Raw genomic sequence first — 18,091 nt, 5'->3', positions numbered from 1 at the left:
CGTATGTTTATTGTGGCACCATTCACAATAGCAAAGACTTGCAACCAACCCAAATGTCCAACAAGGATAGACTGGATTAAGAAAATGTGGCACATACACACCATGGAATACTATGCAGCCATAAAAGAGGATGAGTTCATGTCCTTTGTAGGGACATGGATGAAGCTGGAAACCATCATTCTCAGCAAACTATCACAAGGACAGAAAACCAAACACCGCATGTTCTCACTCATAGGTGGGAACTGAACAACGAGAACACATGGACACAGGAAGGGGAACATCACACACTGGGGCCTGTTGTGGGGTGGGGGGAGGGGGGAGGGATAGCATTAGGAGATATACCTAACGTTAAATGATGAGTTACTGGGTGCAGCACACCAACATGGCACATGTATACATATGTAACTAACCTGCACCTTGTGCACATGTACCCTAAAACTTAAAGTATAATAATTAAAAAAAAAAAAAAAGAAATAAGGCGGAGGCAGCCTGGGCCTCGTGCCGCACCTGTGCTGGGATGGTGGTCGATGCGTCCCTCCTGCCCTGCGACCCTGTGGAGCGGCCGGGGCCCCAGCCCTCCCTGCCCTCCAGGGAACCGCCCGCTGCCTGGCGGTGATTCCCGTGGTTAAGGCAGGAGAACTGGCTTCTGCTGCTCACGGGAAAGGAGCCTAACGCAGCGTTCAGATCTCCAGTCAAAACGGAGCAGCGGCGAGGCTCTGCCCGAACAACGCAGGAGGCGAAAGCAACCGGGAGGCGCCTGGTTCTCCGGGCAGCTCCTGGCAGCTGAGGAAACGGAGGCGGAAGAGGCCGGGCGGGGAGCGCAGCTCAGGGCGGGTCGTCCCCCGCCTGCCTCACCCCCCACCCCTTCTGTTCCTTCTGCTTCCAGGTCCCAGCGGGGTGCATGCTTTCCCCTGGGAGGGTTCTGTCTGGGTTGAGTAACGTTTCTAAGACGCCAAGTGGAAACAGTTCAAAGATCTAATACAAATGTCTCTCTCTCTTTTTTCTTTTTGAGACAGGGTCTCACTCTCACCCAGGCTGGAGTGCAGTGGTGCGATCTCGGCTCACTGCAACCTCCACCTCCCGGGTTCAAGTGATTCTCCCACCTCAGCCTCCCAAGTAGCTGGGACTACAGGCGCCCGACACCACGCCCAGCTAACTTCTTGTATTTTTAGTAGAGACGGGGTTTCACCATGTTGGCCGGGCTGGTCTTGAACTCCTGACCTCAGGCGATCCATCCGCCTCGGCCTCCCAAAGTGCTGGGATTACAGGCGTGAGCCACCACGCCCAGCCACAAATGTCTCTTTAGAAAGTTTATTTAGGGCCGGGCGCGGTGGCTCATGCCTGTAATCCCAGCACTTGGGAGGCCGAGGTAGGTGGATTACTTCAGGTCAGGAGTTCGAAAAAAAAAAAAAATTAGCTGGGCGTGGGGTACGTGCCTGTAATCCCAGCTTCTCCGTCTGGAGGCTGAGGCAGGAGACTCGCTGGAACCCAGGAGCCAAGATCGTGCCACTGCACTCCAGCCTGGGCAACAGAGTGAGACTCCGTCTCAAAAAAAGAAAGAAAAAAAAAGTTTAGGTCGAGTTTGGTGGCTCAAGCCTGTAATCCCATCACTTTGAGAGACCAAGGTGAGTGGATCACTTGAGGCCAAGAGTTCGAGACCAGCCTGGCCAACACAGTGAAACCCCCAACTCTACCAAAAAATACAAAAATTAGTGGGGCGTGGTGGTGCATGTCTGTAGTCCCAGCTACTCAGGAGGCTGAGGCAGGAGAATTGCTTGAACCTGGGAGGTGGAGGTTGCAGTGAGCCAAGATTGCACCACTGCACTCCAGCCTGGGTGACATAGTGAGAACTTGTCTCAGAAAAAAAAAAAAATTAACAGCTTTATTGATATAATCTACATACCATACAATTCAACCATTTGAAGTGTACAACTAAATGTTTTTCAGCAGCCTGGTGTGGTGGCTCACATCTGTAATCCCAGCACTTTGTGAGGCCGAGGCAGACGGATCATGCAGTCAGGAGTTCAAGACCAGCGTGACCAACATGGCGAAACCCTGTCTCTACTAAAAATACAAAAATTAGCCGGCGGTGGCATGGCCTGTAATCCCAGCTACTCAGGAGGCTGAGGCAGGGGAATCGCTTGAACCCAGGAGGCGGAGGTTGCAGTGAGTCGAGATTGTGCCACTGCACTCCAGCCTGGGCGACAGATGGAGACTCCATCTCAAAAAAACAAAAAAAGCAAAAAACAAAAATTAGCTTGGTGTGGTGGCAGGCACCTGTAATCTCAGCTACTCAGGGGGTTGAGGCAGGAGAATTGCTCGAACCCAGGAGGTGGAGGTTGTAGTGAGCCAAGATCGCGCCATTGCACTGCAGCCTGGGTGACAAGAGGGAAACTCTGTCTCGAAAAAAAAAAAAAAAAAAAAAAGGGTTTTCAGTGTATTCACAGAGTTGTGCAACCATCACCAGCCTGTTTTAGAATATTTTTAGCACTTCAAAAAGAACCTTGCAGCCATCAGCAGTCACTCCTCATTTCTCCCCAATCCCTCCAGCCCTAGGCAACCACTAGTGCTTATGAATGTACCTATTCTGGACATTTCACATAAACGGGATCTTAGGTAGATGCTGAGAAGTAGGATTGCCAGGTTGCATGTTCAGCCTTTTGAGGAAGAGCCAGACTGTTTTCCAAAGCGCTGTACCATTTTACATCCCACCTGCAGTGTATGAGCGTTCCAATTTCTCCAACACCCCTGACTCTTGCCAACACCTGTGCTGTCTGCTTGATTACAGCCGTCCTAACGGGTGTGTGGTGGCGCCTCACTGTGGTTTGCATTGCCCTTCCCTGACGGCTAATGGTGTTGAGCCTCTTTTCCTGTGCTGATTGGCACCTGTATATGTTATGTGGAGGAATGTCTATTCAGATCTTTTGACCATTTTTTAAATTGCGTTATTTTCTTTTTATTACTGAATTGTAAGAGTTCCTTACATATGCTAGATACAAATCCCTTACCAGATACACGATTTGCCGTTTTCCTTCCATTCTGTGAGCTCTTCACTTTGATGGTGTCCTTTGATGCACAAAAGTTGTATGTTTTGATGAAGTCCAATCTGTCATTTTTTCTGTCGTTGCTCGTGCTTCTGTGGTCCTGTTGAAGACACCACAGCCACCACGGTTGCAAAGGTTTAGCTTCTAACGGTGGTCTGTAGCTTCCACTCTTACATGTCGGCCTCTGGGCCAGTCTGAGTTCACTCTTGCACATGGTGTGAGGGAAGGATGCAGCTTCGTTCTTTGCACGTGGCCACGTGCCTTCCCAGCACCGCTTCTCGGAATCAGCACTTTTTTCTCCCCTGCATTGCCTCAGCTTTCAGTTCTGTCCCATCGGTCAGTTCTGCACGGTCTGGGTCCCTGCGCTGTCCAGTAAGTTTTCCAACTGTGAATTGTGAGTCTTCCAACTTTGTTCTTTTTCATGAGTGCTTTGGCTATTCTGGGTACAAATGCTTTTTTTTTTGAGACGGAGTCTCGCTCTGTCACCCAGGTTGGAGTGCAATGGTGTGATCTCGGCTCACTGCAACCGCTGCCTCCTGGGTTGAAATGATTCTCCTGCATCAGCCTCCCGAGTAGCTGGGATTACAGGCACGTGCCACCACGCCCAGCTCATTTTTATATTTTTAGTAGAGATGGGGTTTCACCATGTTGGCCAGGCTGGTCTCGAACTACAGACCTCAGGTGATCCACCTGCCTTGGCCTCCCGAAGTGCTGGGATTATAGGAGTGAGCTACTGCACCTGGCCAGGTTATACACTTTTAATTTTGAAACAAATTTATTTTTAAAAATTGTGAAAAAAGAATATTTTGTGATATGTAAAAATTCTATGAAATTCAGATCTCAGGGTTCACACATAAAATTGTATTGGAACACAGCCACACCTGCTCATTTACATGTAGTCTCTGGCTGCTTTTATGCAACCGCAGAGTTGAATAACAGAAACTGGATGCTCTGCAAATACGAAGATGTCTACCATCTGGCCTTTGCTGAACGTTTGCTTATGCTAAAGACGTTTGTGCAGATATGAGAAATGACTTAGGTACAAGGGTTTTAGAGTAGTGTTATTTGTAACAGTAGGATCAGAAACAACCCAAATGTGCCCCAGAAGAGGACTGGTGAATCAGCAATGCATCATTTATAAAATGGAATATTACACAGCTATGAAAAGAATGAAGAACTTCCCCAGCCCAGAGGCACCCAGGGAGATAGGACTCGATACAAGGTGGGAACCTGGATGGGATCCTGGGACAAAACAAGGACATTAGGGGAACAAAGGGAATCTGAAGTATGGACTTTCAGTAATAATAATGTATCAATATTGATTAATTCATTATAACAAGTGTACCATCCTAATGTAAGGTGTAGCCGGGCGCGGTGGCTCACGCCTATAATCCCAGCACTTTGGGAGGCCAAGGCGGATGGATCACAAGGTCAGGAGTTCAAGACCAGCCAGGCTAACACAGTGAAACCCCGTCGCTACTAAAAATACAAAAATTAGCCGGGCATGGTGGTGGTTGCCTGTAGCCCTAGCTACTTGGGAGGCCGAGGCAGAAGAATCGCTTGAACCCAGGAGGCAGAGGTTGCAGTGAGCCGAGATGGCACCGCCATACTCCAGCCTGGGTGACACAATGAGACTTTAAAAAAAAAAAAAAAGGTGCTAATACAGTGATATAGTGGAAACTGGGTGCTGGTATATGAGAACTGTGTACCATCTTCACAGTTTTTCTGTAAATCTAAAACTGTTCTTAAAAAAGGTTATTATTCTTTGGGAGGCGAAGGTGGGCAGATCACTTGAGGTCAGGAATTTGAGACCAGCCTGGCCAACACGGTGAAACCCCATCTCTAGAAAAATATAAAAATTAGCCAGGCATGGTGGCGCGTGCCTGTAGTCCCAGCTACTCAGGAGGCTAAGGCAAGAGAATGGCATGAACTCAGGAGGCAGAGATTGCAGTGAGCCGAGATCGCGCCACTGTACTCCAGCCTGGGCGACAGAGTGAGACTCCATCTCAAAAAAAAAAAAAAAAAAAAAAAGTTTATTATTAAAAAAACAGGGAAGCTCTTTATGTTCAGATAAGGAAATGACTCTAAGACATACAGTAACCGCGAAAGCAAGATGAAGCTGGCACAGAATGGAAATGATACACACTTTCCGTGTATAAAGATGTGTATTGGGGCTGGAGGGGGAGAATATATTTGCATATTTGCTTGTATTTATACAAAGGAACTTGGAAGGATTCACAAGAAATTCCTGTGTAGCCACGTGAGTGAATCACTTATTCAAGACAAGTAAAACCCCAAATGTTGGCCCTGAGGTGGAAGTTTTCAGCATTCTTAGCAACTCCTCCCACCCAGTGACCTGCCCGGCCTTGTCAGCGCCCCGTTCCCAAGCCCTTTCCCTGCCTAGCCCCGTTCTTACTCACAGCCCCCAGTGCCTGTCTGGTTCCGGGAATCTGGTGGAGCGACCTGGCCCTCTCAGCTTGCATTAGGGCTCAGACAGCTGAACGATCCAGACACGGGTCACACCGAGGGACACACGGGGCAGTGATCCAAGCCACGCACCAGGAAACATCAAAGCAAATGGCTTCTGACAAAAGCCAGCCTTACTAAACACAGGTGAAGGAGACAATCTTTGGAGAACAATTTTATTAGCACAGTTTAAGAACCTTAGAAATGATACAGTAAAACTACTATAAATCTGTCCTAAAGAAGGAAAGAATATTTTTGTTGTTGTTGTTGTTGAGACAGAGTCTCACTCTATTGCCCAGGCTGGAGTGCAATGGCGCCATCTCGGCTCACTGCAACCTCTTCCTCCTGGTTCAAGCGATTCTCCTGCCTCAGCCTCCCGAATAGCTGGGATTATAGGTGCGCACCACCATGCCCAGCTAATTTTTGTATTTTTTGGTAGAGATGGGGTTTCACTATGTTGCCCAGGCTGGTCTCGAACTCCTGGCCTCGAACTCCTGGCCTCAAGTGATCCACCCTCCTTGGCCTTCCAAAGTGCTGCGATTACAGGCGCGAGCCACCATGCCCGGCCCCAGAAGGAATCTTTTGAAAGGGGAAAAACTCTAGTTTCCCAGCAGCATCCTTGCGACGGTGAAAGGCAGGAAGCTGTCTAGATGTCCATGGCAGGAGAGTTAGGCCCAGGGAGGGTGGGGTTGCATCTCACATGGGTGAGGGGTCCAGCCAAAGTCACCCTTGGAAATTTCTTCAATCACCAATAAAGTAAGACATTTGGGGTTTAACATAATAGTCCCTAGCCGTGATAAAACTTTTTTTTTTTTTTTTGAGACTGGAGTTTCATTCTGTCGCACAGGCTGGAGTGCAATGGCGTGATCTTGGCTCACTGCAACTTCTGCCTCCTGGGTTCAAGCAATTCTCCTGCCTCAGCCTCCCGAGTAGCTGGGACTACAGGTGCCCACCATCATGCCCGGCTAATTTTTGCAGTTTTAGTAGACAGAGTTTTACCATGTTGCCCAGGCTGGTCTTGAACTCCTGGCTTCAAGTGATCCTCCTGCGTTGGCCTCCCAAAGTGCCGGGATTATAGGCGTGAGCCACTGTGTGCCTGGCCGGTGGTGAGGAATTACTATGGTGTCATACACACAGTCATGTGTCTTGTATACACTATGCAAAGTCTAATTTTACAGTTTTTTTTTTTTTGAGACAGGGTCTCACTTTGTTGTCCAGGCTGGAGTGCAGTGGCTCATTCATGGCTCACTGCAGCCTTGACCTCCCAGGTGAAGCTATCCTCCCACCTCAGCCTCCTGAGTAGGTAGGACTACAGGTGTCACCACGTCTGGCTAATTTTTGTATTTCTTGTAGAGACGGAGTCTTGCTCTGTTGCCCAGGCTGGCCTTGAACTCCTGGCCTCGCGTGATCCTCCTGCCTTGGCCTTCCAAGGTGCTGGGATTGAATCACTGTGCCTGACCCAGTATTTTATTTTTAAAGATGGGGTCAGCTAGGCGTGGTGGTGCACGCCTGTAGTCTCAGCTACTCAGGAGGCTGAGGCAGGAGAATCTCTTGAACCCGGGAGGCAGACGTTGTAGTGAGCTGAGATCATGCTACTGCACTCCAGCCTGGGTGACAGAGTGAGACTCCATCTCAAAAAAACAAAACAAAACACAACAAAACAAAGATGGGGTCTCCCTTTGTCACCCAAGCGGCAGCACAGTGGCGTGATCACAGCTCACTGCAGTCTCGACCTGCTGGGCTGAAGTGATCCTCCTGCCTCCGTCTCTCAAGTAGCTGGGACCTCAACTGCATGCACCCCACCTAGCTCCAATATTTAGAGTGCATGTGTGCTGTTGAGTTTACCAGGGGGGTCTGTGCAGAGTGTGACACCACTGTACTAATTTCCGGGGGACACTGGCCATCATGAATGGCAACTCTGGAGACGAGTGGTTGGAAGGCTGGGTGGGTAGTCTTCGTAGTCTTCCTTGCTCCAGGCACTGATGCCTGCTCCCATCTACCAGGGAAGTGCCCCAGACCTTCCAGCACCAACGCACCAAACAAAAACATCACTATATCAGGGCGTGGTAGGTCCCTGAGGATTCCCCGATGTTCCAGACGCTGGCCAAGTCTGTGTTGCCCTCTCCGACGATCCTAGCTGCCGCCGGCATAAACGTCCACTTGGCGGTGCATGGGTAAATCCACGATGCTGCTGACGTCTGGTCCCACATAACGATCTCCCTGCATCAAGATGCTGATTTCTGGCTCAGGATCCCTGACCCTTTACAGTGGAAAATGACCCAGCAAACGAGGAGGGTGTGTAAAACTTGGAGGCGCAAACCTGAGGCAAAGCAAGGTCACCTCTGCACACACAGAGCCCACCTCAGGAGCAGTGCCCAGAAGCCATGGCAAGCACGAACAGCCATGGCAAACATGGGCCACGGCAAACACGAGCCACGGCAAACACGGGCCACGGAAAACACGGGCCACGGAAAACATGAGCCATGGCAAACACGAGCCACGGCAAACACGAGCCAAGGCAAACATGAGCCACAGCAAACATGAACAGCCACGGCAAACACGGGCCACGGCAAACATGAGCCACGGCAAACACGAGCCACGGCAAACATGAGCCACAGCAAACACGAACAGCCATGGCAAACACGGGCCACGGCAAACACGAGCCACGGCAAACACGGGCCACGGCAAACACGAGCCACGGCAAACACGGGCCACGGCAAACATGAGCCATGGCAAACACGAACAGCCACGCCTGAACGTGCCCGGTTGCATCTGATTGCGGAGGCTAAGCAGGGTTGGGCCTGGTTAGTACTTGGATGGGAGACCAACTGGGAGTATCAGGTGCTGGAGGCTTTTGGCAAAAAAAAAAAAAAAAAAAAAAAAGACTACATACATACAAAAACTTTTCCATGTAAAAAAACCTTCAAGTCAAAACAGTGATGACAAATTGGGGCAAACATTTACAAAATAAATAATACGAGAAGGCTAAGTCCCTTAATATGTAGAGAGTGTTATGACTGAAAAAGAACTCCATCGCCACACACAGGAATGGACATGGTTGAGTTCACAAAGCAATGTAAACGCATTTTTAAACAGAAGGGAAACTGTGCCAGTTGAGTCATCACTGAAGAAATGCAATAAAAATCAAGACCTTTCCATCTTTCTGATTTAGCAAAGATAAAAATGTTTGCAGACGCTGCACCAGGAGGATGTGGGCAGCATCTGCCTGAGGACGGTCACCGCAGCACTGGCCCGGCAGCAAAGGCCACCTGCGACCCGGAGCAGCCACTGGGGAGCCCTGAACTGAACCACAGTGCGCCGCAGTGGGAGGAAGCCAGTGTCTTCCCGGGGACGGCTTCACGTCCAGGTGCGGAGGGGCCGATGAGCGTTTGTGGGATGGATGGCTACTGCAAGCCGTGGGCGGGGGGGCCTGAGTGATGTCATCTCAGAAACCAACGCATCGGGAGATGCACAGAGTGCTACGTAAAGTTGGCCACTGGTTGTGAGAGGAACCAGGTATATGGTACCGTGGGGGTGGGGGTGGCAGAGGAGCCTGGCTGTGCAGGGTGCAGGCCACACGACTTTGCCCTCTGCCTCATCCAGGGCCTGTAGCATTTCTGAGTGGTTGTGGGCAGCTGTGGGGCCTGTGCCTGTGTGTGTGCCTGGCCCCACCCACCCACCTGCCCCAGCTTGCCCACCTGCCTCACCCACACTGGCCTTCGCGGGCAGGCAGCGTCTGGACCCCAAGTGCCATAAGGAGGAAAAAGCGTAATTCAATTTCTGGGTTTTGGTAAATTGGCAGAACTGACAATGGAACTTGACCTCGGCACAGCAGGCGTTTAAGTGAACGCCAGGGAGTGTCCTTCCTGTGGGGACAAAAGTGTCACTGTGACCTGCCTACAGCAGACAAGCAGCAAATCCTCATTTCTGGTGTAAGGACCTTACGAGCCCCAACTCCAGGTGGCCGGACCCTCAGCTACACACAAATTGTGTTTCCACTGGGGGGCCGAAGCCCGCAGTGCAGTCCCGGGCATCTGCACGTCAGGAAAGGCGCCAGGAGCAAGCAGCCGGCGCTCAAGGCAACACGCGGTGCTCAGCATGGTGAGGCAGGGCTGGGCTGCTCCCCTGCTGTGCGCCACTGCCGCAGGGAGGGCCTGTCCAGCAGCTGCAGCTTGGGTGCCGGCAGGGACACATGCCCACGGGGAGCTGACGGCCTGGGAAGGGGTGCGCGGTGACCGCAGGAGGCGTGGAGACGGGGAAGGGGAGTCCAGTGGCTGCTGTTGGAGGGCTGGGGGCCCAGGACAGGGAGGCCCAGTGCTGCCCACCCGTCCCTGCCACACCTCCATGACTACACGTGTAACAGACGACAGACGGTCAAACAGACCCAGAAGCCAACCAAGGACAGAAGGAAGAAACCACGCCAGGGTCTAGCTAGAAAAGGTGTTTCCTCCCATTTTATTTCATAATACATTTTCACAGAAACATGATATATTTACAAATATACAGGTAAGAGACTGCTGGTCAGAAATCTTAAAACTCAAAATGTCATCAAAAATTAATTTACAAAAGCCACCAAGGGTCCACGGAGGCGGCCAGGTGGATGGTGTGGCCAGCGTCCGCGTGAGCCTGCCCAGAAGCCCACGCAGCCTCCCGGCTCTGCCTCCGCTGGCCCCGTCTCAGGAAGCGCTGGTTTGCAGGTTTTTGGAAGCTGCAAGCATCGCTCTGACTTTGGCCATGAGATCCTGTGCAGGGCGAGACACAGAGGAGAACCTGTGAAGACCTGGCCAGACAACCCACGTGGTGAAGAAATTCATCAACGAGTTGGTGGCCAAGACCAAAGACGGTGCTAGCACCGTGGGGGCGGCGGAGGAGCCTGGCTGTGCAGGGTGCGGGCCACATGGCTTTGCCCTCGGCCTCACCCAGAGCCTGTGGTATTTTGCCCAAGATCCCTGTCCCGTGCAGATGTCGATGACAGGAGGGACAGGGAATGAAAATTAGCAAAAGAGAAACCACGAGGCCCCTTGATGAAAGGCTGGGAGCGGGAGGGGGGCGTGCCCACTGACCTGAGTGATTTTGCTCTGCACGGAAGAAACGATTGCTGAAGAGATCTGGGCTTCTTTTTCCTGAGAGACTCCCCTAATGCAGAGAGAGAGCAGAGCTTACAACCGTGTGAAGACGCTGAGCCAAGGCCAGCGAACAGCATCCTCATCTCCGAACCCCAACTCTAGAACTGAGAAGTGCCCACTGCATCTGCTTCCAGTATCCTTTTTTTTTTTCCAGACAAGAGTTACACTCTGTCACTCAGGCTGGAGTGCAATGGCACGTTCTCAGCTCACTGCAACTTCTGCCTCCCAGATTCAAGCAATTCTCCTGCCTCAGCCTCCTGAGTAGCTGGGATTGCAGGCGTGTGCCACCATGCCCGGCTAATTTTTGTATTTTTAGTAGAGACAGGGTTTCACCATATTGGTCAGGGTGGTCTCGAACTCCTGACCTCAGGTGATCCACCCGCCTTGGCCTCCCAAAGTGCTGGGATTATAGGCGTGAGCCGCCGCGCCCGCCCCTCCAGTATCCTTCAATAAAACTTGGCATCATAAACATGCTGTGTTATACTCATCTGAAATGTTTACAAATTGCAATCTAACTCAAAAAGATTTTCATATAAAATTACCTTAAACACAAAGGAAAAAAGAAACAAAGAAAGGAAAGACTCAGCAGAACGGTGGAGCCCTCCCAGAACCACGGCCTTGGCTGCAGGTGCCCTCGGCCTGTGCATGAGGTGTCTGTGTGCTGGAGCCAACACCCCCTCCCTGCAGCAATGCTCAGCCTCCTACACTGATGTACATTTTATCATTATTACATTTTCAGAGACAGGGTCTCTCTCTGTCACCCAGGCTGATGTGCAGTGGTGCCGTCATGGCTCACAGCAGCCTCCACCTCCTGGGCTCAAGCAATCCTCTCACCTTAGCCTCCTGAGTATCTGGGATTACAGACGCGTGCCACCTATTTTTAGTAGAGACAAGGTCCTGCCATGTTGTCCACACTGGTCTCAAATTCCTGCCCTGGCCTCCCAAAGTGCTGGGATTACAGGCATGAGCCACGGCGCCCAGCCTGATTTACATTTTAACTCTAAAGGTGCCGCCTCTTAGATTCTAATCCATCTCAAATGAGCTGAGGCCTCTGCCACTAGAATGGAACAGTCGTGCGTTACTCCCATGATTGACATTTATGGAAGCAATCAGTTTAAAGGGAGCAGCTGTTCCCAGATGCTGCCCTCTCTGGTCCCCCCAGGGTGTGGGTGCCTGGGCAGCGGAGGGTGTCTGACTTGAAGTCATTATCACCTAGCCCGGGACTGGGACGCCCACGTCTGTGCTGCTGCCCAGGTGTGATGCCCGGTGACAGGTTGGTGTCATTTGGCCCTGGCCGTTGCAGCCTGGGGACCTGCTGACAGTTCCCGGTCTACTGGTCATTGCACAGCCCAGTGTGCCTGGTGGGCATCAGGCACGTGTGTGACACCTGGGCTGCTTCAAGTGGACTGCTCCACTCCTGGGCTCTGCAGGAGGGTCCCCCCACTACAGGACCTGCTCCTCTGAGCGCTCACGGACTGTGAGAAGCCACATCTAGGGCGACTTCCTTGCTAGAGGGGGTGCGGTCTGGCTTTGTGGCTGGCGCCCCCTGGACACAGGCGAGGACTGACATAGGCAAGGACTCAGGGAGGAGGGAGAGTCCTGCTGGCCGCCCCTTGCCTTTCCCCAGAGAGAGCTGCTGGAGGACAGGGGTTACCTGGAGCGCTCCTGGCTGGAGCCCCGACTCTCCACAGGGGAGACGCTGGCTGAGTGCGCCGAGGGGGCCGCGGGGGCCGCGGGCCGGGGCGCTGCCTGCTTGCTGGGTGACACCGACTGAGACCTGGCCTTGGACTTGGTCCGCGACCGGGACCGCCTCTTCTTCTTCTTCTCGTGGGGACTTCTGAAAGGCAAGAGTTTCTGTGAGAGATGCAGCTTTGGTTTAAAGGCAGGGCACAAAGGGAGAAGCTCGGATCTGAGCCAGTTTTTGGCTAAGAGTTCATCAAGGCACAATTCAGGGACGGAACCACTCCAAACCCATTAATTTCTCTTAAAGCTACTTATTTCATTTAACCGATAACAGACGACGCGTCCCCGTTTAGGACCTCAAGTAAAATACTTGTGGTATTTAAGATGCAACCAGCATTTTATTTACATGTAAAATACCTAAGATAAGCCATCACAGGCAGTTCATAGTGCTTTGCCACTTATGTTTCATCAATAAAAATTTCCAAAAAGATACAGGAAATTTATTAAAGTATCAATACATCAAAGTTTAGTGTTCCTTTTTTTTAAAAAAACAGATAGGGTCTCGTGCTGCTGTCCAGGCTGGAGTGCAGTGGTGCCATTACAGCTCACTGCAGCCTTCACCTCCTCACCTCAAGCAACCTCCTGCCTCAGCCTCCCAGACAGTTAAGACCGGGGGCGCAGCTTCTGGTGCTGCTTCTTCCTTTTTCTTAAGAGATGGGGTCTCACTCTGTTGTCCAGGCTGGAGTGGCGCTTCTTCCTGACCTGCCAGTTGTCCACCGCTTGGTGATACCGCTTAGCCTCTGGGCAGTGGAGCCTGCTCTGTGGGCAGCAGCTCAGCTCTGACTGCTGTCCCGTCCCCTTGCTTCCCAGAGTCCACGTCACCAAACTGGCAATCCCGCACCAGAAATGCTTTCCAGACATTCTGGCCTGCACCTGCCCTTATATCATCCTTCCCTCCTGCCTGGAGAGGCCGACCCTTCGGCTTCCACCTGGTCTAGCTTCATTCCACACCTGAGCCACGTGGCTGTCTTGGCCACCCCCCTACAAACACATAAGAGAGTGAACATGTACTTGGTAAAGGCAGACAGGCCTGAGCCCCTCCTGTGAGGCCCTCCAGGCCCTGAGGTGCCCTATCTGGCATCTTCTTTCAGAATTCGTCTGTAACAGACGCTGCAGCCTGCGCTTCTGGCCCTGAGTATAGTGTTTTTTGGAGAGTCTTTGCATGGGTCATTTGCATCACTGATTTCCTTCCTTCCTTCCTTCCCTCCCCTCCCCCTCTCCTCTCCTCTCCCCTATCCCTCCCCTCCCGTCCTGCTTGCTGGTGCCTGGGCAGGACAGATCCTAGGAGCACGGCTGCAGGGCCCTCTGCTGCAGAAGCTGCCAGGGGGACTCCCTGGCTCAGCCTCACGCTCGCTATCCAGGTGGACCCAAACTGCTCAATGTGCCAACCTGAAGGGGGAACCGTGGTTCTCTGCTGGTGTCTGACTCTCTCCTGGGGTTGCTATTTGCACAGCTGCAAGCGTCTGGCCTCCCTTATGATTCTGCGTGCCACGAAGCCCCTTCCCAGCCTGGCCTCCTCTGCCTTCCAGGGAGACCCCCAGGGCCTGTGCACAGGCCCAGTTACCCCAAGCCCTGCCCCTCATCAGGGCCTCCCGACTTCATGCATTTCTTGTGCCACCCCCCGATATCTGGAACGTTCTTGCTTAATGGCTGGGACTGTGCTCAGAGTCTGGGGTGCAGACCCCATCGAGGGGCTGTGTCCTCCACCCATCTCTAGGACTACACCAGTGTCTGGGCCTGCAGAACTGAGACAGAGCTGCGGCAGCCAGGGACCACAGCATGCCCTGGTAGGGACAGCCCCGATATGCAGAGGGGGACTAAGCATTTCCGTCCGGGCTCCCTTGTGTGGTTCTGGGCGTGAGCAGACTGTGTTGGTGCCAATGAAGTGACCTAAGCAGCAGCGCCAGGCCTGCGGCGCTCCCACCCAGCTCCATTCAAACAAGGCGGGACCTGCCAGAGACGGTGCTCGCTGGCAGCTTAAATCCAGCTGCTGGAGGGGCTGTCCCTGGTGAGCTGGGCCCGGGCAGATGACTTGGCATCTTCTGGAAGCCTGCCTGACGTGCCCACTGAGGACAACATGTTGTTTACTGTTCAACACACGCCTGTGGGACCTGCACGAAAGAGTCATTTTTCTAAACTGCAAAATGTTTTGTGAAATTGTTGTCTGTAAACACATGCCAGGATTTCAAAGGAAGCGGCAAATAAATAAAACATACCAGCATGTGACATGTGTCCAAAATGACTTACTCCCCAAATCCAGCTGAGTTTATGTGGCTGCATAATGAACAAAAGGCAGGTTACTAATCCTTAACTGCAAACTGGTTCAATTCTGCCATAATCTGATCTAAGCCCTTGCTGAAGGAATGGAGCAACTCATTTTTTTTTAAAGCACTGAGGTGCCACTGTCCATTGGGTGAAACGCTGTCCTCGGTGCTGCCGCTGAGCTTGGCAAGTGCGCACACCCTGACACCTGGGCCTTATCCACGCAGGGGTGTCCCTTCATTCCAGAAGGTTCCTCAATGCCACTTCAAGTCCGTCTATACCCCTTCTCCACCCTCAGCGTTCCCCAATGCTCTGGTTTCTAGGACACAACCTAAAGCTCTATGTAGACGAACCCCACACTATGTCTGTGTTTGTTTGTTGGTTTGGCTTCTTGGTTTTCTGTTGTTTCTCAGTTTCCCTCTCTTGCCCAAACTGGAGTGCAGGGGCATAATCCCTGCTCACTGTAGCCTTGACCTCCCAGGCTCCAGTGATCCTCTTGCCTCAGCCTCCCAAGTAGCTGGGACGACAGGCAGACACCACCACAAATGGCTAATTTTTTTTTTTTTAAGTAGAGATGGGGGTCTCTACCAAAAAAAAAAAAAGCCTGCAAATCCTGGGCTCAAGCAATCCTCCTGCCTTGGCCTCCCAAAGTGCTGGGATCACAGGTGTGAGCCACTGTGCCTGGCCTGTGTCTGGCTGCTTTTGCTCAGCAAAGCATGTCTGAGACTCCTCCACGACGTGGGGTGATCCTCAATTTGTTCCTTTTACCGATGAATAGTATTATAGGACAGGACGCTACCATCATCTGTTGATTCATTCTCCTGTTAATAGAGATTTGGTTGTTTCCAGTTTTCGGTAATTATGAATCAAAGTGTTTTTGGTTAAATGTTCACTTTATAGAGGAGTTCACAGCTAGGAACAGGACAGCTGGTCAGGGAGTAGGTGTATACTTAACGTCACAAGAAACCGCAAACGTTTCCCAATCCAGTGTCTGAGAGCGCAGCCGCTGGGCCCGTGCCCACTCTTCCCAGAGCCCGTCCTGGTTTTCAGGGACGGGTGACCCCCGTCTAGTCCTGTCTCGTTGGTTTCATCAGCACGTCCCTGACTGGTGACTCATGCCGTTCCACATCTTTCCATGTGTGTACTGGCTATTTAAGAGATCCTTCTGTCAAGTCGTTGGTGTCATCTGCCCCCTTCTAATTGGGTCCTTTGTCTTTTTGGTACTGACACAGGCTTTTGTCAGAGACACATGCAGCAAAGCCTGCGGCCTGCCTATTCATCTTCTTAACTGTGCCATTTGAGAGAAGGTTTTAAACTTCAATGAAGTCTAATTGGTTTTTCCTCTTACCAGAAGGGTTTCTACATCTTAAGGAATCTTTGCCACCCTCAAATTCATGAACATGTTCTGTGTTTTCTTCAAAAAGCTTAATGGTTCTAGTTTTTGTTTAGATCTCTGATCCGCCCTGAATTAAATTTTGCATACAGCATGCAGTGCACTTTTCCCCATTCCGATATCCAGCTGTTCATGCAAGTTTTGTTGGAAAGACTTTCCTGGCTGGGTGCTGTGGCTCATGCCTGCAGTCACAGCATTTTGGGAGGCCAAGGTAGGAGGACTGCTTGAGCCTGGGAGTTCAACATCAGCCTGGGCAACATAGCGAGACCCCGTCTCTACACATAATAAAAAAAAATTAGCTGGGCATGGTGGCGTGTGCCTGTGGTCCCAGCTGAGGCGGGAGGATTCCTTGAGCCCAGGAGGCTGCAGTCAGCCGGGCTGAGTCGAGATCACACCACTGCTGCACTCCAGCTTGGGCAACAGAGTGAGACCCTGTCTCAAAGAAAAAAAAAGACTTTCCTTTCTCTTTTTTCTCACTGAATCGCTGTGGCTGTCTGTGGTCCCGGCCCCCTGCCCTTTGGGTATGGAATTTTTTTTCTGTACTTTCTATTCCATCCCACTGCTCTATTGTATCCTCATGCTGACACCACACTGCCTTGGTTACTGTAGCTTTCTGGTAAGTCTTGAAATCCTGCTCTTTGTCAAGGAGGTTGTTTTGGCTCTCCCAGGTCATCTGCATTTCCACACACGCTTTGGAGTTTGTGTGCCAATTTCTAGAAAAGCCGTGGGAGCTCTGAGTGGGACTGCACTGCATCTCTGCATCAACTTGTGGAGAACAGGAGTCTCAGTAATACTTAGTTGGCTAATATTTTGTGAAGTATTTTTGCATCTATGTTCTTGAGAGTCCTGGTCTGTGAACATATACTTATGTGCACACACAGCACTGGTCTGTGAACACACATGCATGCACACCAGCACTGATCTGTGAACACACATGTGCACACACAGCACTGGTCTGTGAACACGCATGCACGCCAGTACTGATCTGTGAACATACACGTGCACACACACAGTACTGATCCGTGAACACACACGGGCGCACATACAGTACTGATCTGTGAACACACACATATGCACACACAGTACTGGTCTGTGAACACACACGTGCACACACACAGTAATGATCCGTGAACACACACGGGCGCACACACAGTAATGATCCATGAACACACGTGCACACACAGTAATGATCTATGAACACACACGGGCGCACACACAGTAATGATCTGTGAACACACACGGGCGCACACACAGTAATGATCTGTGAACACACACGGGCGCACACACAGTACTGATCTGTGAACACACATGGGCGCACACACAGTAATGATCCATGAATACACATGTGCACACACAGTAATGATCCGTGAACACACATGGGCGCACACACAGTAATGATCCGTGAACACACATGTGCGCACACAGTAATGATCCATGAATACACATGTGCACACACAGTAATGATCCGTGAACACACACAGGCGCACACACAGTAATGATCCGTGAACACACATGTGCGCACACACAGTAATGATCCATGAATACACGTGCACACACACAGTAATGACCAGTGAACACACACGTGTGCACACAGTACTGATCCGTGAACACACACAGGCGCACACAGTACTGATCTGTGAACAGACAAGGGTGCATGTGCACACCCCTTCCCCCAAACACAGAATCCTTATCTGGCTTAGGTATGAGAGTTATGATGGACTCAAGAGATGAGATGGGAAGTGTTCCTTCATCTATTTTTTAAAAAAGAGTATCCCTTCTTTCTTTTTGTTGAGACGGAGTCTGGCACTGTCGCGGGCTGGAACGCAATCTTGGCTCACTGCAACCTCCGCCTCCCGAGTTCAAGTGATTCTCCTGCCTCAGCCTCCCAAGTAGCTGGGATTACAGACGCACACTACCACACCCGGTTAATTTTTTGTACTTATAGTAGAGACAGAGTTTCACTATGTTGGCCAGACTGGTCTCAAACTCCTGACGTCGTGATCCACCTGCCTCAGCCTCCTGAAGTGCTGGGATTACAGACGTGAACCATCGTGCCT

General features: G+C 51.3%; 1 protein-coding gene across 5 annotated transcripts in view; it reads right to left on the bottom strand.

Moving 5' to 3' along the window:
* Positions 1 to 9,938: 9,938 nt before the first annotated feature.
* SFSWAP (splicing factor SWAP) overlaps positions 9,939 to 18,091 on the bottom strand; it is an 88,407-nt gene continuing 80,254 nt past the window's right edge. For all 5 annotated transcript variants that reach the window (XM_019039108.3, XM_055357648.1, XM_019039109.3 and 2 more), the window contains 3 exons: positions 12,291 to 12,473; positions 10,574 to 10,646; positions 9,939 to 10,252 (listed from right to left, as the gene is read on the bottom strand). In XM_019039108.3, the coding sequence (XP_018894653.1) occupies positions 10,187 to 10,252; positions 10,574 to 10,646; positions 12,291 to 12,473 (322 nt within the window). In that variant the 3' untranslated portion in view covers positions 9,939 to 10,186. The remainder of the gene's footprint in view (positions 10,253 to 10,573; positions 10,647 to 12,290; positions 12,474 to 18,091) is intronic.

The sequence above is a fragment of the Gorilla gorilla genome, chromosome 10 (assembly GCF_029281585.2).
Source record: "Gorilla gorilla gorilla isolate KB3781 chromosome 10, NHGRI_mGorGor1-v2.1_pri, whole genome shotgun sequence".
Lineage (NCBI taxonomy): Eukaryota > Metazoa > Chordata > Mammalia > Primates > Hominidae > Gorilla > Gorilla gorilla.
The sequence above is the reverse complement of the archived record's forward strand: the minus strand, read 5'-3'. Positions and strand labels throughout refer to the sequence as shown.